Consider the following 11,938-nt stretch of genomic DNA (forward strand, 5'->3'; position numbering starts at 1 on the left):
GCGGGAACTGTGGCCGGAACAGGCCATTTGGGGGATAGGAGGTTGGTCTTCTCTCTGTGTCCTACTTAGAAAGTAGGGAAACTTTAGGAAGACTAAACTTTTTGAACCTTTTTGGAGAACCGGAGGTATGGATCTGTAAGAATAAAGATGCCAGCTTGGAAGCTGAGGCCTACTCGGGGGATTCCTGTGGTCCTGGGCCACAGGACCCAGCAAGCCCCCCTCCCAGGGGATGTGTGGGCATGTCTTAGCCCACTGAGGGCTTGCCACACCTTTCTTCAGTCCATTTTACAGATGAGGAAATGGAAGCTTAGAGGTCCAGCCACCTCCCCAGGGCCACACAGCTGCAGCACGGCAGAGCCGTGATCTGCACCCAGGGCTGGCTGCCATCCTGCCTCTGGCACCCTCACCTCAGGGCTGCTGTGTGCCCATAAGTTTCCCACACGGGTGGAATGTGAGAGCAGCCTGAGGTCCTCAGGGTTGGGTGGGATGTGGATCCGTCGAGGCACCAGGCCCAGGTCCCCTAGCTGGTAGGGTGTGACGCTGGACAGCTGCTGCAGCAGAGGCCCTGCCTTGAGTGGCTGGGTGCTGTACCGCCTGTGGGGAGAGGGCTGGTGTCATCACCTCCATTTCATAGATGAGGAAGCTGAGATTGAGACAGGCTCTGGTGAGCCAGGTTTCGGGCCCAGGCTCAGCTGAGGACAGCCCTTGGACAAGTCCCGTAGCTCCTTCCTCCGAGGTCACACAGGGTCACTCACCGCTCCTTTGGTGGGCCACAGGACTGGCTCTGCCGGCGGGGGGCCGCAGCCATCTGGGGACTCAGGACCACGGCCGAGCCGAGCATGACCAGCAGGTGCTTCAGCATCTCCTTGCACTGCAGCCGGAAGTCATCGAAGTCACCATCCTCCTTGTCGGGCTGCATCTGCCGGTAGGGGTGCGGGCGGGCCCACGAGGTCAGGCCCTTCATGGCCCAGCACCCACCTCTGGGAAACTCCAACCGCAGTGCCTGTTTCCTCAGTGTTCCCTGGCTGTGGTGGGATACCCATTCTCCAAATGGGAAGACTGAGACCCGAGGCCTTCCAGGGCCTCAAGAGGACTCCATCCAGCTCCTTTGAGACCTTGAAGGGGTCTTTGAAGTGCAGAATCAGAAAAGGACAGACTTGCCAGGAATCTCACAGGGAATAGGCGGGGCGCCTGGCCTGGCCACCTCCGATGGCCCAGTTATCATCTCCGATGGCCCAGTTATCTCCAAGCAGTTTCTGTCCTTGGCTCCATCTCCCGCCCCCCACTTTCACCCACTTCCTGTTCACCTGCACAATGTCCTGTAGGAAGGCGGTGGCCTGGGCCAGGGCTGTCTCCAGGCTCGCCCGAACCTTCTGCTCTTCGGCTAGCTCCTGCTGTAGCCGCTGCCCCTCGGTCTGCTGACGCTCCAGCTGCAGGTTCAACTGTTCTCTCTGGCTCCTGGGCCCGGGACCAGGACAAGTCAGCCTCCTCCCCATTCTAGGGTGAGGGGCCCTCGGCCAGCCCCGGGCCTCAGCCTGTTTGACAGATGAAGCCTCAGGGCCCCTCTAGAGAGGGGGAGTCGCTGGCCCATGTCACGTGGCCACAAAGGGAGGGGTTCCCACCTGCTCCCGCCGCCTGCCCTTGTGCGGGCCGCACCTCAGTGCTTGGTTGTCCTTCTGCAGCTGCGTGAGGCTCTGCTCCAGCTGGCTCAGCAGGAGACGCAGCTGCTTGGCCTCTGCCGTGCCCTGCTGCAGCTCGCGGCACTTCTCCGTCAGCATGAGGATGATCTGCAGTGTGGGCAGGTGGCCGTGCTCTGGGCCCACCACGGGCCCTCAGCCAGCCCCGCTCCCCCGGAGAGGCCCGCCGAGGCCCTGGGAGCCCAGCACCCTCTCTAGATAGCAGCTGGGTCCCCGGGGTTGGGTTCGACTTCAACCAGTTATGGGGGCTTTAAACCAAATACAAACCAGAGATGGGGCCAGAGCCCGCACAAGAAGGGCCCGATCGCCTCACAGCTGCCTCCCTCGAGATTTGGCCCCTGGGGTCCACCCCTGAGGGGCTGTATTTGCCCTGAGGACAGGGCCCCTAGGGTTCCTTCCTGCTCTCAGTGCCAACCACCCCATGATGCAGGCCTGGAGGGCACACCTTCTGGTGGCCTCTGCTGTGCCTGGCCATGACCTTCTGGGAGTTCTCCAGCAGCTCCAGCTGTCTGCACAGGTTGTCCTGGTCGCCCCTGAGCTGCTCGTTCTCCTGCAGCAGCTGCATGCCTTGGCGGGATATCTTGGCCAGCTGCAGGGTCATGGTGTTGTTCTCCATGATGGCCCGCTTGGTCGTGTCCCCCATCTGGCTCGTGGCCACCTTGCGGAACTCAGTGGCCACCAGGTTCACGCGCTGGATGATCTCCTTCTTCAATCTAACGGGAGGGGCGGGAGTTAGGGAGTCGGGCAGAGTGGGTACAGGCACCTCCTGCCTACGTGGGGGTCCCCGGAGCGCCTAGATCTCTACATTCTCTCCCCCAGGAGGGGACAGGGCCACAGGCAGGAGGCTTTTTACTGTAGACCCTTTGTACCATTTTGAACTTGATCAATGTAAATATTATTAATTATTAAATAAGTAGAAGTTAAGTCACAAAAGGTGGCAAAAGGAAGTCCAGGGATTCTTCCACACTGGTGTGAGAACTGGGAACCGTTTCTTCCCTCCACCGTAAATCAGCCAGGGTTGTGAGCAGCAGCAGGTCGGGGCGTCAAGGAGCTAGTGCAGCCCCCCAGTTAGCAGCCGGGGCTGTCAGAGGTCTGCGGCCCGGGCTGTGCTTGGCCCCGGTAAGGCCCAGCACCGGCCTGCCCACCTGTCCGCGTCCAGCACCGACTTCTTCTCCAGAGTGTACACGTAGTCCTTGTGTTCGTTCTCCTGCTTCCGCAGCTGGTCCTCCAGCAACATGAACTTCTCCATGACCTCCTCTTTCTGCAGCCGGAACTCCTCCAGGGCTGCCAGCTTCCCCCCTGCCCCACCGCAGGGCACAGGCCTGGTGAGGGGCCGCCTCGGGAGGGCAGGGTCCCAGGGGTCTTGAGCAATGATGCCCCTAAACTTGCCGATCCAGTAGGGCCAGTCCCCTGTCCCCACACATGCCATGCATGGTCCTGCCCACCTTTATGGCTTAGTCTGGAATGCTCTTCTCCACTAATCTTATAAAGCCTGGGGTTCAAGGAGCCTCCCTTGACACCCTCCTCTATTCCCGTCTCATGAAAGTGACAGTGACAACAGTCACTGAATTTGAACACCTTCTCTGGATCAGGCACTCATGCTGTCATTGAAACTCACAACCACCCTTGCCAGCTGGGTGACCCTGGGCAAGACACACCCCCTTGAAGTGCTTCCTCACCTACAAAGTGGCCGGTGGTGAAGGGATTTCCTGCCTCAGGATTGCTTGGACAGTTACCATGGAGGATACACGTGGGAAGCAGCACGTAGCTGTTGTTACTCAAGGTAGACGTATTATCCCCATTTCCCAGGTGAGAAAACAGGGTCAGAGAGAAGTGCTAGCTCAAGGTCACAAAGATAGTCCGTGGGAGAGCTAGGGTTAGAGACCAAAGAAGCAGAGCCTTGGATTCCCCACCCCCGTGGCGTGTGCCCCCAGGCTCGCCGGCCAGTGCCCCTCACCAAGGATGATGTTCTCAGTGGTGAGCTGGTCCTTGGTCTCCTGGAACTCGTGGCGCACCTGGGCTAGCTGTGCCTCGAAGGCGTCCTTCTCCATCTCCTTGGCCAGCTGCAGGCTTTGGAGCTGCTCGTTGAGGTTGGTGATCTCATCCACCCGCTGGTTAAGCGTGCGCCTGAGGTAGGCCACGATCTCCTTCTTGTTGTTGGCCAGCTGCTCAAACTCCTGGCGAAACAGCTTCTCCTGCACAGTCAGCTCATCCCACTTCTGCTGGTACCTGAGGCAGGTGCGGGGCAGAGGTCCAGGGAGCTGGACAAGCCAGGCCTCCATGCAGCTAGGCTGCTCCCTGGACCCTCCCATATCAGGGCATTTGAGGTTCCAGCCTCATCTCCCACTGTGCCCCCTGATCAACGCTTGTGACCAAGCCAATGCCTGTGCTCAGCACTTTACGTTCATTACATCACTAGAATGTAAGGTCTGTGAGGGCGGAGCCTCTGTCTGTTACATTCACAGCTGTGTCCCCAACACCGAGGACAGTGCCTGGTACGCAGTAGGTACTCTGTGTTTGTTGAATCCACAACAACCTGTAAGGAAGTAGGTACTATGATGATTATACCCATTTCACAGGTGAAGAAACTGAGGCGCAGAGGGATGAAGCACCTCTGAGTTAGTAAAGGGCAAAACCAGAACTTGAACCCAAGTCAGTCTGACCCCAAAGTCGAGGCTCTCGACCATGATGCTTGCTGCTGGCTCTGCGCCCTCCTTAATACTTCCGGACTTTGCGATCCCAAGCCTTTGCACCTGTGATCTTCCTTACCCTCCTCCATTGAGTGAACCCCTGTGTTGTTGCCTCAGTGGAGTCTTCTTGGCCCTTAGCAGCATTTGTGGCCCTTTCTTTGGTGCCCTCCTGTAGGTTGACCCTTGTCCCACTGGGAAGTCAAGAACTGACCTCCTCCATCTCTGTATTTTGGTGGCCTGGCAAATAATAAGTAGGCAATAGACATCTCCCAAATACATTCCATCTGGTGTCTCAGCTTGAGGGAAGCTTGTGCATTTTTAAGAGTATCACGTAAACAATTTTTTGGTTTCCAAAGGAATAATTGATAGAAGTTATTTGGAAAGATGTTTTACTTCACAATTGACTCAACCAGCATCTTTTTTTTTTTTTTAAGCCGCACTGCGCGGCTTGCAGGATCTTAGTTCCCTGACCAGGGATTGAGCACGTGCCCTCGGCAGTGGAAGTGCAGAGTCCTAACCTCTGGACTGCCAGGGAATTCCCACAACCAACATCTTTTGTATGGCTACTGCACACAGGGCAGTGCAGGGTACAAAGCTGAATGACCTGATCTGTGGAGCAAGGAGGCAGCCTGGTGTGGTGAAGTCAGGGGCCAGGGTTCACATTCTGGAGCCTCTTCTTTGGGGTGCCTTCCTCTCCCTGAGCCTCAGTCTCCCCACCTCTATAATGGGGATGACATGAGGGCCTCTCTCGTGGGACCATTTTAAGGACGCGGTGAGCGCCAGCACAGGAGGGTCTCAACATCAGCTGTGAGTACCTGCAACATCACCTGGGGAAGACCCTCTGCCTACTTGTCACCAAAGGGGTGTGTCTTTTAAGGGTCACCCTGAGACTGGGCTAGTGCATCATAACTGAGAGGAAACCAGTGTAAAAATAAGAAAAGTGGGCAAGTGAACGTGTCTCAGAAGAGTTAGAGAATCCCCCCTGCACCCACCACCACCCATGTCTCACAACCCTCCTCATTTACATTTGGGGAAACTGAGGCCCAGCATGGACAAGTGGGCTTAGCAGCTGGGGAAGCCGGTGGGGCCCACAGATCAGGGAATCATGGCACAGGCTGGGGGGAGGGGGCAGGCAGAAGGAGGGACACGTGGTCACGTGCCTGCCAGGGGGCTGCCATTTCCAATTCATCCCACTGATTGAACTCTGCCACCCTATAAAATGCATGGTCCCACTGGGCAGCAGTGAGACACGAGGGAGTGGTGCTTGCCTGGGGTGGGCTCGCTCTGAGACCCCGGAACTCTGGGGGCTGAGATGGAGCGGGAAAATCCATTTTGCCTCAAAGTGTTACCCAGGAGGAAACTGAGCCTGGGGTAGGATGGGGTCTGGACATCCCATGGGAGTCCAGGACATAGGTCTAGGACCCCCTGGCTGAGCCTGCACAGCGGCCAGCTCTGACCTAGCAGGACCACCCTACCCGCCCACCCACCGGGCCAGCCTGTCCTCCAGGTCGCGGATCTGGATGTGGTAGAACTCCCGGATCTCCTCGCCTATGGGCATTTCCATGGGCTTGTTGGCCAGGCTGGGATCCTTCTTCCCACCCTTCTTCTTCTTGACCTCGGGTTCCTTGGCCCCCTTGCCTGCCTTCTTTTTGGGAGCCATGGCTGGGTGGCAACCACTACTCCAGGGCCCCTTTAAGAGGCCAGGTGGTTGCTAAGGAAGTTGGTCCCATACATAGCAACAAGCTGAGGCTGTGAGGCAAGGCTTAAAGGGACCTTCCCTCCTCCTGGCGAGGCTGGGCTTCAGAGACCAGCCTCCTGCTCCGAGGCCAACGGCGTCACAGGGGCCCTAGGCCTGGGTGTCCCAGGCCATGGCATCTCAGAGATCAGGACGCCAGGCTCACAGGACGTTCTTTTGTGGAGACCCCTCCTTCCCTCAAGTGGAAATAAGTGACATGGGAATATTAGAGCGAGTCAGGGCCCTAGAAATCACCACCCTGCCCCTTTGTGCCCATTGGGAATGGGAGGGACTTCTGCAGAGCTCCCTCCACCCCCACCTCGCTCCGGGTCAAGAAGCCCCTCCCTCTGAACCCAGCTTGTTCATTCTTTGGCGATGCAGCTACACAGCAAAATCATTCTCTCAGTTCACCCGAAGCCGGGTGGAGAGGCAGTATGGTAAGAAATGGATGTTTTCTGTCAGAGGCTCCCACGCTGGGGTCCCAAGATGTCCCAGTCCAGAGGCTGGTTCAATTTTCCACAAAGCTCAGGGGACGTGCGCCATCTGCCGCGTGCTGACCCGGGCAAACAAAAGCCTATTCTGTAGCTCTGGTCTGGGGTGGCAGCATCCTGGGTCAGGAGGGCAGTCGGTGACTGGTTGGCAGATGCCCTAGCTGGCAGCCATGTGCCCCAACCAGGCTCTGGCCCCTTCAGGCTACTTCTCCTGGCCCTCATCTCCAGCCAGCCACGCCTGCATGCCTGCTGTGTCCACCCAGCGCTTCTGAGCCGAGGCACTCCCTGGGACAGTGGCCGGGTCCTGTCTATCCCTGTTGTCCCAGGGCTCGGCAAAGGCTCAGCACTTAGCAAGAGATGGCTGCTGCCCCTCCCTAACAGTCGGACGGCTGGACGAGGGGCAGCTCAGTGTTACTTCAGCAACTGGGGTTGGTTTGAGCAGCCAGATCTTGTAAACAGTGGGATCCTTGGGATGGGTGCAGGAAGACGCGGAGGTGGGTGTTTGGCAGTGAGGCAGGCTGCAGCGGTGGTTGGTTAAAGCAGGCTCCGGTTCGGGTACTGTTTCTCACATCCCATGTAAGAGACATCTTACATCTTGGGCCAGTGGCCTGAGCTCACTGAGCTGTAAAATAGGGAGACCACGTTGTGGACTGAAAGTGACCTTGTATGTGAAGTACATGGTGCAGGGATCTGGCCCAGGGATGCAGTAGGCGCTTAGTAAGCGGCAGCTGCTGTTGCCATCAGCGGAGCAGGTGGGTGAAGCTCCAGCCTGCTCTGTGTGTGAGCAGCCTCTGGGATTTCCAACATCCCAGTACCCCCAGCCTGCGGTGGTCTGTCCTTCCCAGAATATCTGTTCCCTGCAGGCTGGGGCAGCCCTGGCAGGGCCGCCACACTTGTGCACGGGCTTCAGCCTTTGCACAGACTCACAACAGTGCATCGAGTCCTGGGACTGCAGACGGGGTGACACCGAAGCCCCAGAGAGAGAGTGACCTGGCCCAGCGCCCGAGACCTGGGGCCAGCAGGGGGGCTGCCCCTCTAGCCCAAAGCAATGCCCCCAACTCCGGCTGGACACCGCCCTTCCCCCACCTGAGCAGGGCATGGGGGGCCCCAGAGGAGCCCAGCCCAGGCAAAGCTTCTCCATGGTGCCACCCCAGTGCCCTTCCTCGTCACGCCTCTCAGGTTTCTTCCTTCTTTTACCTGAAGCACATCTCAGGAGTTAGCTCTGGGTCCCCAGCCCAGTGGGACAGCATGACCAGCAGCCCCCTCGGCTGCCTGGAGCCCACAGAAGGCGTCAGCTTTGGGACCTGTACCCCCTCCTTTGTTAGCACCAGAGTCGCCCCTGGGGGTCGCCGGGGCCAGGCTTATAAGTGCACTGCACTCACATGGCAAGAGTGACCAGTAGGGCTTCCAGGCCAGCCTTCCAGATGGTGGGGTGGGGAAGGAGATGCTCCAGGTCCAAGGATATCCCTTTCTGGGGCTTGTTTGGAGAGCCTTCCCAAAGCTCCCTATTCTGGGACCCCAGACTCGTCATCTTCCCAGGGACACTTTCTCATGACTGCTTCTGTGTCCTGCTTGGGAACTGGTGTTGGTGGCCCGGAACTGCTGGAGCTGCCAGACCGCAAAGTCCGGCAGCCGCTCCGGCAGCCAGGTCTTCTGATAGGAGTGGGTGCGGCGCACAAAGGCCAGCAGACTGCAGCGTCAGCCCAGGGCAGTGGCCCGTGGACTGGGGGCTCTGCCGCCTCTAGGAGGTTCTGCAGAGAGGAAGCCCAGCCCCGAGGGAGACTGCCTGAAGCCTTGTCCACCTCTATGGAGCACACAACATGAGCAATTCATTCATTCAGGGTGTGTGTGTGTGTGTGTGTGTGTGTGTGTGATATAATACCACCCACCACTAGTGTAAGCTCACGAGGACCCAGTCTCATTCGTGGCTACATCCCCAGAGCCTAGGGTGAAGGCTGGCACATAGTAGACGCTCAGTAAATATCTATTAACTGAGTAAGACAGCCTGCAGCCTGGGTGGGAGTTTGGAATGGCACAGTAAAGGAGCTCGATGGACCCTCCCCCCTGCAAAACCACAATTTAATTGGTGAAGATTATTTTTTAAGAAAGAAACAATCATTTAAAGTGTCTGGAGGTAAAAATAAACTTATTTACAAAACAGAAGGAGTCCCAGATGTAGAAAACAAACTTATGGTTACCAAAGGCAAAGGGGGGAGGGATAAATTAGGAGATTGGGATTAACATATACACACTACGATATATAAAATAGATAACGAATAGGGACTTACTGTATAGCACAGGGAACTCTACTCAATATTCTGTAATAACCTATATGGGAAAAGAATCTAAAAAAGAATGGACATACATATATGAATAGCTGATTCACTTTGCTATACACCTGAAACTAACACATTGTAAATAAACTATACTCCAATAAAAAATTTAAAAAATAATAAAGTGTCTGGAAATTGTTCTAAGGGCATACAGTAGATGCAGAAACATTTATGAAAATCTACAAAATCTCTGCAAGAATGAGTCGTGGTATTTGAGCAATGACGTACTTCGTTATCAGCTGTGATATATAGTATTACATATAACAATATGATAATATGTAATAATAAAGTATATATACATGCTTACTTTTTGCCCTGGATTTCTGGCACAGGGCTCCTAAAACCCTTGAAATTTCCTGAGTGAAAGGAGTGTCTTTTGCTATTCATAACAAGCCCCTTTCCACATACCTGAGTTTATTAGAGGGTTAGAACTTTCAGCAACTACCAACATTTAACATTTATTTATTTATTTTGGCTACACTGGCTCTTAGTTGCGGCATGTGAGATCTTCATTGAGGCATGCATGTGGGATCTACTTCCCCGGCCAGGGATTGAACCCAGGCCCCCTGCACTGGGGAGCACAGAGACTTACCCACTGGACCACCAGGGAAGTCCCCAGACAACCCTGTTTAAATCTAGGCTCTGCCATGTACCAACAGGGGAACCTTGGCCAAGTTCCTCTGTCTTTGTGCCTTTGTTTCCCCACGTGTTAGTTGGGTTAATAATGACATCTAACTCCGAGAGTTGTTGAGAAACTTCAGCAAGATACGTATAAAACACTCATGTCTGGCACATAAGTGCTCAATATACATTAAGTACAATGAGAATTATTATCTATATGATTTTGATTCCATGAAGCACTTTTAAGCCACTGATTCATTGTGTGATTGGGGCTATAAGGCAACACATCCATCCTCTCCAACACCACCCTCTCCTCATGGGTAGCCACTATCCTGACTTTGGTATATTTATCATTCTCATGCACGTTTTTACACAGTTACATCATAGGTATCCGTAAGTATTCTACAGTACTTTTTATGAGGTTTAAAAACCTTACACATTCTGTACGTATTCTGTAACTTGTTCACTCAACATTAAGTTTTTGGGGTTTATTCATGTTGATATATGTAGGTCACGCATTTTTAACTGCCTTAAGAGTAGTCATTGACTGAATACACAACAATGTATCCATCCTCTAGTTGATGAACATTTGATTGTTTTTTTCCCAGTGTGTGTGTTTACTCTTTTTCCCCAGACTTGGCTGAGAATCATAATCACACCATCAACACTGACTGAGTGCTTACCGTACTCACTGTAGGGCCAGCTCAGCACCGTTCCTCCATGGGCATCACTCACAGGAGGGGACCAAGTCCCTCATCGAGGTCTTGTGGAACGAGGCCCAGGTGGATGTGACCCAGGCCGGCCTGATGCCAAGGTCTGTGCTCCTAGTCACTCCGCCATTCTGCCTCCCAGGAACGAATGCCTGGTGTCACCGAGTGGGTGTACAGGCCCCTCAGCAGGGTCTGGCTGAGACCCACAGGCTAGACCTGAAGCTCCAGAAAGGCAGAGGGACTGGCTGCAGCTCACGGACTCTCCTGGTCTAGGATCGCCCAGTTACGGATTCAACACTCCATGCCTTGGTTTGTCGCAGAACGCCCAGCCCATGCAAGAATATTTAACACTACTGGAGACTTTTTGGAGGAACGGTCTGCAGGCTCCGTTTGTGCTGTGTTACAGGAAAACCAGGACTTCTTCCAGGAGCATAAATAGGGCCATGCTTGTTTGCCACTGGGTGGTGGTGGTGAGGGGGTGGAATGGAAAGAGGCGCCAGAGACCCCGGGTCAAACGATGTCAGGAACAGTTAGAGAGACTAACAAGCCACTACCGTGGGCCTGGCGCGGACACACGGCCCCGGGGAGAAGGAGCAGACAGCACTGGCTTTGCTTTAATGTAAACTCAGTTTAGAACAATTTAGAATTGAAGAATTCTGATCTTGGATCTCACTCCAAGGCATTCTGGGTACCAGTGAGGCAACTACTAATTTAAGAAAATGAGAGTCTGATGCTTTCCTGCTGGAGTGAGCTTTGTGACACGCGGGATCTTAGTTCCCCGACCAGGGATCAAACCCATGCCCCCTGCAGTGGAAGTGTGGAGCCCTAACCACTGGACCGCCAGGGAATTCCATTCAGCTCCTTCATCTGTAAAATGGGGAGAGCACCCACCCAAAAGACAAGGTATACAAGGGGGCCTGACAAGGAGCAGGGACTCAATAAATGTCATCATTACCTCCCTTACGGCAAGTCTCACCAGACAATAGCCTGGCTGTGGAGATGCACCTTCCGCCAACTGGCCCTGACTTGGATTTCTTAACAGTATGAGGGAGATCAGAATTTGAATGAGAGGGTGACTGGGGACAAAAGGGTAGAAACGGAAGTTCCTACAAAGAACCCCACACCCCTGCGCCCAGTATTCTAGCAGGTTTCCAGTATGACTCCAACCCTAACTTAAGGGTCCCCTCCCCACTGGGACCAAACTCATCACAGTCTCTCCAGGTCACCAACAGGCTTCATGACCGGCAGGATACACTTTTCAGATCTGGAAATAAGTTCATCCGAAGGCTAGATGGTGTGGCGGCAGGAATGGAGGAGGACAGCAGTAACGCAGATAAAATGACCTCATTATGTGCCCGAAATGCACTGGTACCACATGCTCGAGTGGGGCGCCACCTGCCAAGACAGAGACATTCTATATACAGAGACACAGGACGCTGGAAGAACTGCCTGGTCTCAGGCAGTGTAGAACACACTTCATGGATCGTCTCCAGACTCCAGGTAGCTCTAGATCCTAAGGCAAGTAACAGTGAATGGATCCGGAAGGCTCCGAGCCACAGCCAGGGGTGGCTGGGCTCCTCCCCAGTGGACCACTGACAAAGCCTTTCTCCTTCCGCTCCCCAAAGTAAAACCAGGCCGCGAGTCACCCTGGACACCGTGAA

General features: G+C 54.8%; 1 protein-coding gene across 1 annotated transcript; it reads right to left on the reverse strand.

Moving 5' to 3' along the window:
- Nucleotides 1-20: 20 nt before the first annotated feature.
- Nucleotides 21-6,047, reverse strand: CFAP157 (cilia and flagella associated protein 157; the record flags this gene model as incomplete). The annotated part of the gene is made up of 9 exons (XM_082656371.1): nt 21-133; nt 408-594; nt 756-919; nt 1,308-1,458; nt 1,657-1,787; nt 2,143-2,410; nt 2,843-2,996; nt 3,655-3,926; nt 5,875-6,047. The coding sequence occupies 9 exons, from the start codon at nt 6,045-6,047 to the stop codon at nt 62-64; spliced, it is 1,572 nt and encodes a 523-aa protein (XP_082512497.1). The 3' UTR covers nt 21-61.
- Between the last annotated feature and the right edge of the window lie 5,891 nt (nt 6,048-11,938).

Source organism: Grampus griseus (genome assembly GCF_964374135.1).
Source record: "Grampus griseus genome assembly, chromosome: 6".
In the NCBI taxonomy this organism is placed as follows: domain Eukaryota; kingdom Metazoa; phylum Chordata; class Mammalia; order Artiodactyla; family Delphinidae; genus Grampus; species Grampus griseus.